General features: G+C 55.0%; 1 protein-coding gene across 3 annotated transcripts in view; it reads right to left on the bottom strand.

The window, feature by feature from the left end:
• The window catches only part of Rgs12 (regulator of G protein signaling 12), a 115625-nt gene that overhangs the window by 87612 nt on the left and 14806 nt on the right, over positions 1-13207 (bottom strand). For all 3 annotated transcript variants that reach the window (XM_015481904.2, XM_048784082.1, XM_048784083.1), the window contains exon 3: positions 6157-8102. In XM_015481904.2, coding sequence (XP_015337390.1) covers positions 6157-8013 — 1857 coding nt within the window. In that variant the 5' untranslated portion in view covers positions 8014-8102. The remainder of the gene's footprint in view (positions 1-6156; positions 8103-13207) is intronic.

Below are 13207 nucleotides of genomic sequence, written 5' to 3'. Positions count from 1 at the left end.
GGGGGGGGGGGGGGGGGGAATCAAGTTGCAGACTGCACCATGAAAGCATTTTGATACAGCTCAAGAAGCAACAAAACCAATTAATATACTGTTTGTGATTCAAATACAGACTCTCCTGGTTCTGGCAGGATGGAGTGACCCCTTGGCTCTGAACAGTCTCACCTCTGGAAACCAGGTGAATGGACAGAACCACCACCATCCTCTGCCTACACCTCTCTGTGCTCATTCCCCCCACCTCAAGGGAGCCCCACGCTCTGATTCCAGTCAGCAAAGGCTCATGCCTTCTGCTCCGGCCTTCATGCCCTCCCTCACGCAGCACTCTGCACAGGCACCAGACGGTCCCAGAGGCCAACACATCTCCCGTTCCATGATCTGGGGCACCGTGACACTGCGCAGGATGAACTCCGGGCCAAGTGCTTCAGGGCCCAGAGACAATGGGGCACAGGCACAGGCACAGCCCCTTCCTACACAGCCCTGAGGCGTCTGGAAGGAAACCTGGGCAAGGTCAGCCCCACCCAGGGAGCACTGTCACACAGGTGGGGGTCACAGCTGCCTTTCCCCAGAGATGGACACAGCAAGGACTGGGGCGCGGTCTTTCGCTGCTCTCCAGGTACTGTTCTCACCATCTGTTTCCACACTCGCTCTCACGGTGCCAGAAGTGCACACCAGCTGTCAGTACACCCAGGACTCTCCTGGTGGATACCTGAGGAGCCATAATTAGCTATGCCTAGGAATACGGCTATGGCCAAGGCTCGCCAGCTGTTCTTATTAGAAGAATTAAAAGAAAAACAGTTACTTTTTTTCTCCAAGGGGATGTTTAAGTAAATTAAACATGTTCACAGTCCCATTGTTAAAAACAGAACCAATACCAGATAGAGCTTCTTGTCCCCTCCCAGCTCTCCCTGATACCTGAAGTAGCCAGTGTTACTGATCTGAAGTAGTCCCTCCCATTTTCCCATATATTTACATATATATATATATGCTCACTTAAAAATGGCCTGAGGGTGAGGCTGGGGTTGTGGCTCAGCGGTAGAGCGCTCCTTTAGCACGTGGGAGGCCCTGGGTTCAATCTTCATCACAACATAAAAATAAATAAAATAAAGATATTTTAAAAAATGGCCTGAGGGTGTTGAGACTGTCATACCAGTCAGGGCTTGCTGTCATGACCTGCTCTCTCCACACCCTGGGAGGCTCTTGGTCAGGTCAGGCTCCTCTACGGCCTCCCTCCCTCCACGCTGGCCTCCCTTCCTCTCATAGCAACATGGGTAGGGGCAGAGTGGCTCAGCCTGCTGTCCTCAATTAAACACAGCAGACCGGGGCGCAGCCATGCTAAAAGCGTAATGTTAAAATGTGCCTGTGTTTATATAATTCAAATTGAATCCCCAGCTCTAAGCCCAGCATCACATCTGACGTGGATCTCATTCAGGCATGTGCAAGTCAGCAGCGAGGCCAGCTCATCTTTCAGCCGCTTCTAGTTTATAATTATTTATTAGGTCATGTTTAAGTCCTTCTCTGATGTTTAATGCCACAGCTCCCCACACTCATGGGGTTCCAGCAGACGGGACTCTAAGTGCGGCCTGAACACCACAGGGCACCTCAGTCCTGCTGTCACAGGGCAGGCCAGCACTGGCCGTCAGGACCCACGTTGCCCACTTCATCCTCCAACATCACTCCTGCCGCTGGCACAAGCAGAGCTGTCACTCAGGATCTGGCAGTGGCCACTTTAAGACATGGCTTCAACCAATCCAAAGGGGTGACAGGATAGGCTGAGCTGTGCTCCCCCAAATCCACACGTTGAACCTTGACCCCAAACCCAGGGTGACTGTGTGCAGATGTGGCCTTCTCATCCAGTCTGACTGGTGTCCTCATGAGAAGAGGAGGGACTCTGGGAGGACACGGGGAGACACCACACACACTCCAAGGAGAGTGGCTTCAGGAGGAGCCAGCCTGCCACACCTGGACCCGGGAGGCCCACGCTCCACTACTGTGAGGGCGAGCGCCCACTGCTCGCGCAGCCCTCTGTGGAGCCCCACTTGCCGAACACTGCCCCTCCACAGCCTGGCCACGCAGCCAGTGCAGGCTAGCGCACTCACGCTGGCACGGGGCACCCTCCTCTCAGGACCTGTGGCCCCCGGGGCCCACAGGGGTTTCCAAGTGTCTTCTCCTGCAGCTCAGGATCATCCCTCTGCCCTGGCCCTCTCCTGCCCTGTAGGGAAGTCCTGTCCACTCCAGCCACCCAGGAAAGACAGGTTTCGTATACTCTTGAGCCAATAAGAAGCAGGTTCTGCTGGGGCACAGAGAACTTAGGACATCAAGGGGAGTCTTCCCACACCCCCCTCCTGACTGCCACCGCCCCTCCAGCAGTCCTCTCCCCTCCAACACAGGTGTTTCAAGCAGGTGGAGGGGGAGGAAGGGCACTAGTCTGGAGGAGCCGGCTCTCATGGTAGTCTCCACCTCTGCCTTCCACCTGAACTCTAGCAGCTGGGCAACTCGAACTGACCCATTCCCCGGAGGTCAGCTATCTGCGGTTCAGAGAGAGTGCCTAAGGAAAGAACACCTTGGCAGGGCCCGCCCAAGCCTGGGGCTCAGCCATCCTGGATATGGTATGCTTGCCACCCACTAAACACGGGAGCTTGCAAGGCTGCCCAGCCAGAAGTTCCCCAGTCACAGGAGGCATCCAGCAGGCCACGGCTGGCTCAAATGAAAAAGTGGGGGGGGTGAAATACTCAGGGAAGTTAAGAAGCCCCAACCTGCTCCTGGGCATCTAGAAGGCCACATGTCCAAGAATGCCTGAGAAGGCCCCAAGTTCTCACCTCTGACCTTGAGAAGGAAAAGGAGGCCAAGACAGAGTGCACACTGAGCCGTCAGCTGGGCCTAGGAGACCGGCTGCCAGGTACCTAAGGAAGCAGCTATCCAGCGGCTAGCTGACCACAGAGCTGGCCAACCTTATGGTCACGTAACAGAATACACTTCACAGAATCGGTTCAGAGGAGTCACAGGACAACACAACAACTGGCAGCCAACTGCTGGGACGCAGCTGAGGAGCAAGTGTCCTCGCCAAGAGAGTCCTGTCCTGGGGGTCCACCTGGGCCACCCTTGGTGTATGGAAGACCTAGTGTGTGCAGAAGGGGCGTGGATGCTGTGTGGCCAAACAGGGTGCGTACCAATCATCGACACCCCACGCTCCCTTCCTTGCCCAGCCTCTGATCCTCGAGCTGGGCCCGGCTGACCACCTTGTTCCCTTCCCCTCGCTGGGTTCTGCCAACAGAGGGGCTGCAGGAAGCATCCAGGTTGGGTGGGTGTTCCTTCCTCCTGGGCTTTGCTTTCCAGGTGGTGGTGGGTGGATGGCATACGGTGGTCCTGAGATGTCCCTCTGGATGACAGTTCCTCCTTGGCAGCCGAGCCCTCCACCCTCCCAGCACTCAAGTCACTACCGTGCAGCCATGCTGCTCCTCGGAGCTCCATTCGGCCCTCCAGGGCCTTCTCCTTTAAGGGTCCGCGTCTCTTCCTGGTCGCTTCTCCAAACTCAGCCCTCTGCATGCCTCTGGCCTTAGCAAGCTCCTCCCTCCCTCAGCAGCGGCCCACCTTCCCCCGGTTTTTATACTGCCCTCCCCTGTTCAAGCCTCTGCCAAGCTCTCTCCTGGCTGGACCAGACTGACTCAGCCTACGCTGTGCACTATGATGCTCTCTAGCCACCGCGGCCCCCACAGGAACTCACGGCAGCTAAACCTGGCCGCCTGACGCGTCCACAGTCTCCAGCATCTCCACCTTCCCTTCTCTAATTCCTCTTGCTCTTCCAATGCCCAGGCCCTTGCTTCAGTCCCCAGCTTCTCTTCTGCTTCTCCTGCATCTGTGGTGGCCTCACTATAGGAGCCGGTCACTACCACCTGCTGGAGGGACATCAGGACCCATCTGATGGCCACCCCATTACCCCTGGAAGCTTCCCCACTGGGGGGCTGTGGGAATAGACCACACTGATGACATGAAAAACCCACTTAGCAAAGTGGAAGGCACAGACACATGGGGAAAGTACAGCAGAGCCCAGCTGGACACGGTGGGATGGCAAACCAGACCCGGCTGTGAAGTGGACTTATAAAATGTGACGGTGAGAAACCAAAGCCTGGGAAGGAAGAGCCCAGTTCCCCTCCCCTCTCTCAGTCTTTCTCCAGAAAGTCTGATTGACCCGGTCCCTACCTTTTGGGTTGTAAATAACTTCCCCTGGGAGTCTGACTACTACCCTCTGAAGTGTAAGCATACCTGTGGAGGCTCCAGGCTAGGGGCAACGCAGGAGCAGCCAGTTCTTCCCCTTATCCCACTCTGCTTCTGTAAACAGGCTTCCCACTAGAAACCCCATGCACAACCATATAGCAGGTAGACTAGAACATTACGACTCTAGACAGCCTATAAATGTTGTGAGAAACTGCGGATGGGACGTCAGAATTTGGAGTTTTGTTTTCCTCTGGGTCAGCAGGAGTTCTCCTCCTCTCTGAGAGGTGCATGCCCCTTTCGACCAGTCCGCTTCACCAAACAACAGGGCATTTCTGCTGTGGCCAGGCCAACTGATCCTATTGCTTCATAGCAGGGCTGTCTTCGGGGGTGGGGGGTGACTTGCCAGCACTGAACTGCCACCCGGCGGTGGGCAAGCCTCTCAACATTCATGACGCTTCACTTCCTTGCCAGTAAAATGGAAATAAAGCCACCTGCTTGATGGATTAGAGAATTCCTGCCAAGGTGAGATCAGGCACTGGTGCTGTCGTAAAGCAGTGGGCACTGTGCCCGAGTCCAGCACTGATGCCCCAGCTCCCCAGAGGCACTCCATCCTCCCGCCTCAGTCCAGCCTGGGCTGTGGCTCCCCACTTGTCCAAGGCAGCTGGCTCAGTGGGGACAGACTAGAAAGATTCCCAACTGGCTGACCTCCCTGAGCCTCAAGGGTCAGTCAGTTCACTTGCTAACCAGACAAGGATACGTGTGTCTCCCAGGCATCCTGAGGACCGTAAACCAGGACCGTAAATCATGCAAAGCACGACACTGTCCTGTGCTTAGGCCACCCCACTTCGTGTGATGTGTGCAAGGGCACCACCGCCACAAAAAGCCAGGCGGGTCTGGGTGTCTCTCTCGCTTACACAAGAACAATGGAGAACATTTTCTTAAATATGTGCCCAAGAGACCACCAACATCCCATCTCAAGTGAGTTTCCAGTCCCTGACCTCCCGACCCTCCCAGGGAGAACAGCCCCCGAGGCCAGCCCTAGGAGTGCTCCTGCAAGGAAGGCAGAGGACACCTCCTTGAGAGTCCCATCTGGGGTTCCGAGCTGCCAGGGACTGGAAAACACAAGACCCCCACTAGAACAACCTATTAAACATGCATTTCATTTTAGTTTTAGAAAATAAAAAGAAAAGAAATCAGGCTGAAAATCCATGGGACTACAACAGGTTTTCTTTTAAAAAAAAAAAAAAAAAAAAGTCTGTCCTCAGACACACTAGCATTCCCCACAGTCACTCTCGGGGGAGGTAAAACTACAGGAGAGCCAACGTCTCCTTCAATAAAGTATTTCTTTTTTTTTTTTTTTTTTTAAAGAGAGAGTGAGAGAGATAGAGGTAGAGAGAGAGAGAATTTTTTTTTTTTTTAATATTTATTTTTCTTTTTAGTATTTGGCGGACACAACATCTTTGTTTGTATGTGGTGCTGAGGATCGAACCCGGGCCGCACGCATGCCAGGCGAGCGCGCTACCGCTTGAGCCACATCCCAGCCCCTCAATAAAGTATTTCATAACAAGAAAATCCCAAGGGCTGGAGGGGACTCAGGTGAGAGAACAACATCCCATCTCCAGGGTGGCACCCCAGCCAGGCCTCCGCTCCACGCCTGCTCTGGCTCCAACCAGCCAGGAGCCCGCAGAGGGTTTCAGCAGAGAGAGGAACAGGAGGAGGGCCTTGCCCAGGCTGAGAAGTCACCTTCCCTCTCATGCCACTTGCTGACCAGGCTCAGGGCCCAGGCAGCAGGAGGATGAGAGCCGTGGAGAGCCAGGGCTCCTGGGCAAGGCAGTCTGCCGCCTGAGGCGGAGCGAATACGCTGTGGCACCTGCCAGAGGCCGCGGGATATGAAGGCCCAGTTATGCCACCAAGCGTATCTGACCTGCACTACCCCGGCAGGCTTACCTTTTTGTCTTCTTTGCTCCTTCTAACATTTCTATGGGGCCCAAAAATGTTTTGCATTCCAAAGGTCTTCCTGGGCCAGTCCCTCTTCTGGGAGCTCAGTGGGGCCTGCGTGAAGCTGCCTTCCACCCGGTATCGGTCTGCGGGGATCTTGCTCATGGGAGGGGGCAGTGTTCCACAGTTGACACTGGACCAGCCATCGGTAGAATCTGTGTATGACTCCTGGTCGCTGGCATGCCCACACTGCCACTCCTGGAGCACATGGACCGGAAGCCACCGCTGGCTCAGACCACAGCCAGCACCGACAGCACCCCTCTTGGAAGGAGGGACAGAACTCCGCAAGGAGGCTGGGGGCACCTCCATGTGAGAGGGTGGGCCTAGATGCTTGTTTAAGTCCCAGAACCTGTCCGTCTGGGGACCAGCCTCAAATGGGGAGACCGCCTCAGGGTCACGGCAGAAGGCCCCATTCCAGGGCACACCCCAGGGCTGAGAGCCCCTCCCGCCTGCACCCTCCCACCCAGGGCCACTGCCCGGGCTGTGCCTGCTTGAGCTGGCACCCAGGTCTACCACGAGCACCCGGTTACTCTTCTCTTCCTGGTTGAAATTCCCAATGCCGCTGTCACTGTTGCTGCTGGTGCTATTGTTCTGGTGAGCATCAGCGTCCCCGTCCAGGAAAGCCCGGGCCCGCACACCCTCGATCAGCTCGCCCATGTCTCGGTATAGGACAGAGATGAACTGGAGCACTGGAAGTGAGGACGCTGGGAACTCCAAACAGCCACTGGTGTCAGGGTCGGCCGTGCAGGCAAACCCAAACCGCCGCGCAATGCCTTGGTGGACCTTGTGATGAAATAAGTCTGGGTCCACCATGAACACGTGGCAGGACGTCCGCAGGGCACCCTCCTCCTCCTGCACCAGGCTCCCATCATCACTGGTCTGCATGGTCACCAGCCCAAAGAACCGTCTGTCGTCTGGGCACACAGCACTGAAGGCCAGCTTCTCAGCTGGGTACTCGGCCACCACATTGGCCTTGTCTGTGCACAGCTGCACACAGTCCTGCATGACCTTCATCGTCACCAGTGAGTGGATCTTCTGCTCTGCCCGCAGGCGCCGCATGCAACCACGGATGGCCTGCAAGCTGTCGTACTCCAGGTTGGAGCTTGTGGAAGGGAGCTCGATGGAGCCTAAGTAGCCCACCACCATGGCCACGTTTAAAATACTCGCATCCAGCCGAAAGTCATCGTGACCCCCTAGTCCTACGCTGAAAACCGAGTCGTCCTTGATGACTTTTGACACTTCCTCCTTGGAAAGCATGCTGGGACGCGGCGCACTCAGTGCCTCGAAGCCTGGGTCCAATCGTGAGGCGGCAGACTCCGACAGGGACCTTTGCTGCAGTTTCAAGGGCTCTGAACCACTTGCACAAAGACTTGGATTTTCAAAAATCATATTGAAAATCCCACCCGACTGCATTTCCTCCACAACTCTCTCTGCCCTGTTGATACCTAATGCCTTAGAGTCAAGTTTGGGCTTCAGCCAACCTTTCCCCTCATAAAGTCCACCCTCCTCATCACTGGAGCAGGACTCCAGGTGGCCGACGCCCTCGCCAACCACCATGCGCAGGACACCAGAGCATTTCCCGATCAACTTCACCACGTCCTCATGAGAGGCTTTTCTCACGTTGATTTCATTGACAGCAAATATCTGGTCTCCAGCTCGGAGGCCAACGAAGTCAGCGGGGCTGCCCCTCATGACGCAGCTGAGCACACAAGGCGCCTGTCCTGAGAGGGTGAACCCGTAGCCGGCTCTGCCACGGGCGACCTCCACACTCCGCACGCGCCTCCCTGGCTCGCCAGCCCTGTACATCCTGAGGCACTCCCAAGACAGACAGCATGTCGCTAAGCCGGGGGATCCATGCTTCAGGGGTGCTCGAGGCTACCACATTTCCTCTTAAGGCCCTAGGAGGAAAGAAAACACTCGTTATCAGCAGGCCATCCCCACCACTGAGGAAGAAAGAGTCCACAAGGAACGCCCGCCCGGCTGCCACGCGAATCCCACAGGAGGGAGCAGCAGAGTTCACGCTGCTGCACCTCAAAGCGGGACTGAGGGCTGGGGTTGTGGCGGTAGAGCACTCGCCTGGCATGCGCGAGGCCCTGGGTTCGATCCTCAGTACCATATAAAAGTAAATAAATAAACAAAATAAAGGTATTGTGCTAACCAAAAAAAAAAAAAAAAAAAAAGCCGGACTAAGAACCCTCCCTTCAGCTGTGAAGTGCCTCCCAGGGGTGACCCCTGAGGAGGTTCGTGCAGGACTCCACAGATTAGCCCCACATGTAGGTCGGGACAGAAACAGGCCCCGCTGCACATTCCCAGGAGCCACCGCGGGCCATGTGTGACCAAGGGTGCCCGTTGGGTGGCAGAGATCAGCTGAACAGCAGGGCTGTCCTGGGGTCAAGGCACTAAAGATGGCTCCACCCAACATTTGATTTGCTCATGAATCCCCTCAAAGCATTTCCCTCAGGAGACAGGGTCACTTATGTTCTCTCATATCCCACAATCCTCCCACAATTAACTTTTTTGAACAAAGTGTTGTGTGCAGAAAACACATTAGTTTGAAACAACCTCGATTTATAAAGCTACAGAGGACACTCAACAGAAGAGATAAAACAACCACCCAAAACAAGCAAGGAAATGTAATGCTAATTTAATTATTCCAGGGCAGGACTTCATCACTCAAAGTACTGCATATCACTGAAAACAGACCTGCGTCAGGGTCCCCAGACCACCCAGGGCCAGTGGCCACAAGAACTCCCAGGCCTCAGCACAAAGGCACACGCACAGCTATGACTCACTACAGCAAAAGGGCTCCAAGCAAAATCCACAGCAGGAGATGGCATGAGGCGAAGTCCAGGAGCCCAGATGAATGTCCAGAGTCCCCTCCTGGGGGAGGTTGGGGACGTGCTTGACTCCCCAGCAAGGAGCTGTGACGGCAGGTGTGTAAGTGCCAACCAGGGAGCCCAGGAGAGACTCAGTGTCCAGGGAGTTCACTGGGGCTGGTCCCCTGGGCACCTCGGAGGGTCTGTGCCAAACCTCCAGACTCCCAGAAGTGGGGCAGGCGTCAGCATAAACCTCACCATCTACACAGACCGCTAAGGTACAGGGGCCTCTCATCAGTCAGGGTGCAGAGGCCAGCTGGGAGCCAGCGTGCATGCCTGTTCTCAATGTATCTCAGCCGCCATGAGGACTCTCCACCGCACCAGACCCTTTAAAACCAACACAGCCAGTGGCTACCTTGTGAAGCTCCAGAATACAACATGGTACATGACTTAAAAATCTGTTGTTAGAAGGGATTCTTGTGTTTGGGGATAAAGTTTCCTGTAACAGAGTCATAAACAGAAGCTGGGAGCCAGCTGAGGGTGGAAGAGCATGATCAGATGCTTCCAGGAGCAGCCTCTGGTGACAATGGACTCTCAGGATGCACCTCTGAACAAAATCATTTTTTGAAATGTATGTGTGAAAAAAGCAATTTATTTACAAATACTGTATTATTTAATATCCAAATGGTGCTAAATTAGTAATTTAAATGTTAGGACTAAGCATTTAACTGACTGGTATTCATCAGTAAGAACATACCTACTGGGGCTGGGGGTGTGGCTCAGTGGCAGAGGACACAGCAGCCACAAGGGCCGAGGTTCCAGCCCCAGGAACAGAAAAAAAGAAAAAGAAAGAAGATGGAAGAAGAAATAGAGAAGCTAACAAATTTAGTAAAGTTATCAATAAGTGTGTTGAGGACTCTTTGCTGGATCTTTTTAGGGGTGCAATAGCTGAATAACGTTCCCCAATAGGTCCACATCCTAATGTCCGGTGCCCATGCACATCCCCTCCCATGGCAACGGGATTTGCAGATGCAATCAAGTGAAGGTCTGAGATGGGGGACCCCCCTGATTATTCAAGAGGCCCCATGTAATCCCAAGGTCTCCATGAGGGGAGTCAGAGGGCCCATCAGAGGACAGGCAGGCGGAGGGATCTCAGGACGGGCCCGGCCAAGGGATGAGGAGCCCAGCCCTGCCCACACTAACTCCAACCTGGTAGGACTGAGCTGGGACCTGAGGAGAGCACGTCTGTGCTCTTCAGCCACCAGCTAAGCTGCGCTGTCTCGGCACCTGAGGGGTGGGAACAGCATACACAGCCTCCTAAAACATCCCAGAATCCAGTCAACCCACGGCAGACACAATACGCCAAGGCCACTGCCGCTCCCAGGGTGACTGCAGTTTGGTCACTGGCGCACACTGCTCATGGCCACACACTCCGTGACCACAGCCTCACCTCATCCAGGGACAGGAGGCCTATTCCTTCTCTACCAGACTACAAGAGTCAACTGAGCAGAGAAGCCATCGGACCTGAGGCACAGGGTGCCGTCAGCTTCCCTGGTCCCTCCCCTCAGCCTGGCCCAATCAGCACAGGTGCTATCAAGCCAGTTTCTCCAACTGTGACCCGTGTCCCGACCACCATCCAGCAATGGTCAAAGCTGCTGACCCTGGCCATCTACCCAACACCCATAGGGCAACACACAAACACCAGGAAGACATACACCTGTCCCCAGGGACATACCACACACAGAAGACACTGACCATCCCTGTGTCCAGCCACCCTGTCCCCTACCACCCCATCTAGCAGCTGGATCCTAACTCCAGATCCCTGGGCCATCCTGAAGAGCACTATTGAGGCCCAATCTCAATCTCTACCCGACAGGTCTGTCTGGCCCAGCTAGACCTGACCACCAGGTCATCTTCAGGAGGCCACCAGGAGGATGCCAAGACACAGCAGGACATGGTGCCAAAGGGGATGATCTGGCAGATTCTTAAGTCTCAGGACAGGCCCCAGCCAAGGGATAAGGAGGCCACTTCCAGGCCATTTAACTGTCATCGATATTCAATGCCTTCTGCATACTTTTATCCCTTCAGACACAAACACCTGCAGCAGACAGTCCTCTTAAATCTCCCGGGGACCAGCTCCTTGGCCACACATTCCCAATAGCAGACTTGCCACCTACCATACAATGGTGTCACTAAGCCAGGCCTGGGGCTGCAACATGAAGAACACAGTCCCTCCCTACAAAGACCTCTCAGCCCAGACAAGAAACCCTGGAGGCAAGTGACACTTCTGACCCTGAGGGAAGAACCAGCCCACCCACCTGCTTCTGACCCTTCTGCAGGTCAGCAGAATCCCCATTTCCCCAGACAGAGCAGCCCAGCCGTTCCCAGCCCCCCACTCCACCCACCCAAGTCCTGTCCCCTGCTCCTACCCTCAGGGACCACCTCCCCATGGCCCAGGAGTCTTCTAAGCTCCAACCCTGGTGCTGCTGCCCCCTTGCTGTTACCTCATCAGGCATCTACACCAACACCTTCTGCCAGAAGCACCCTGCCCCTGGCTGGGGCCCTGCCTTGCAGCCCACCCCACCCAGACAGCTGCCTCCTCACTCGGGAAGCCTCCCACCTCTGGACCTGTCCTCTGCTCATGGCCACACACTCTGTGACCACAGCCTCACCCTACTTGTGCGCTTTCCTGTGACCATCTGAGGTCCCTACTGACCCTTTCACTTCTCCCACTCTAAGGCCCCCTTCACCCAATCTAGCATCCCTCCCAGGCATCAGCTAGGAACACTGCTACCCACCCCATGTCCCTCACACCCACCCAGGACACCCCAACCTGTAGGAACTGACCATGGCTTTTCCCAGTCCTGCACTGAGCAGATATTGCTGTGGGGCATCTGGCCAGTGGGCCCTAGGTTCCCTCTGAAGTCACTCTCTCACCCCATCAGCCCTTATGGCCTTTCTCTGTTCTCCTCACAGCAACATGAACCCTGTCCAACCTCCTAAATCCAGTCTCCCTGCCCTTCCCATGCCACCTGCCGCCACCTCCTCCCCGTCTTACTGCTGCTCCTGCTCTGGTGGGCTTCTAGCATGGGGCCCAGCTCTCCCATTGCTTGAAGGGTCTTGGCACCCAAGGCCAGTTTTCCCTCAGCGTATCTCCTGCCAGCACACAGCACAAATGAGTCCAAATGCTCCCTCCCTGGTGTTCCCATGGATGATGGTCATCTTCCCGGAGAGAGGAAGGCACCAGCCCCTGGGAAGTCCCAGAGAGCACTCCCCAGCCTAAGCACTCGCAGATGCAAGAGGACACAGCCTCCAGAAGAGGCCATCCTGGACTGAGGATGTAGCTGGAAGGTAAAGGACTTGCTTGGCATGCATGAGGTCCTGAGTTCAACTCCCACTACAGAGAGAGAGAGAGAGAGAGAGAGAGAGAGAGAGAGAGACAGAGAGAGAGAGAGAGAGAAAATAAGTATTGCTGGACACAGTGGCACACACCTGGAATCCCAGCGACTTAGGAGGTGAGTTCAAAGCCAGCCTTACAATTTAGCAAGGCCCTAAGCAACTTAGTGAGGCCCTGTCTCAAAGTTAAAAATAAAAAGGGCTGGGGATGTGGCTCAGTGGTACAGCACTCCTGGGTTCAGTCCCCAGGACCAAAACAAAAAAGCCAAGAGGCCTCCAGACAAGAAGCCAACGCAGCAGAGACCACCTGATCCAAACACAGGGCAGGAAGGTCACAAGCACACACAGGCTGGGGTGCAGCTCAGGAGGTGAGGTGCTTGCTTTGCACACACAAGGCCCGGGTTCAACCACCAGCACCACAACATTAAAAAAAAAGGCACAGCCCAGAGCCAGGAGTGGGGGACATTACAGAGAGACAGGAGACCAAGGGGACCAACCTGGGAGTTCCTGGGAAGGAAGGCATCTGTTCACCTAGAAAGGTGGTCAGAGGGCTCCCCAAACTGGGAATGGAGGTGTGGGCTGTCTGATTTAAATTGAGGTTATGTGCTGAATACAGAATTCTCCCTGGGAACCTGGCAGCAGCCAAAATTAAAGCCAGTTTCTAGCATTTGGTAGGATATTTGGCCTCATTTGACTTAAAAAGAGAAAGAGAGAGAGAGAGCTGAGAGAGAGAGAGAGAGAGAGAGAGAGAGAGAGAGAGAGCGCTGAGAGAAAGAAAAACCCAAAAA

Source organism: Marmota marmota, unplaced genomic scaffold (assembly GCF_001458135.2).
Source record: "Marmota marmota marmota unplaced genomic scaffold, marMar, whole genome shotgun sequence".
In the NCBI taxonomy this organism is placed as follows: Eukaryota; Metazoa; Chordata; class Mammalia; order Rodentia; family Sciuridae; genus Marmota; species Marmota marmota.
Note: the sequence above shows the minus strand (reverse complement) of the source record. Positions and strands in the feature narration are given on the sequence as shown.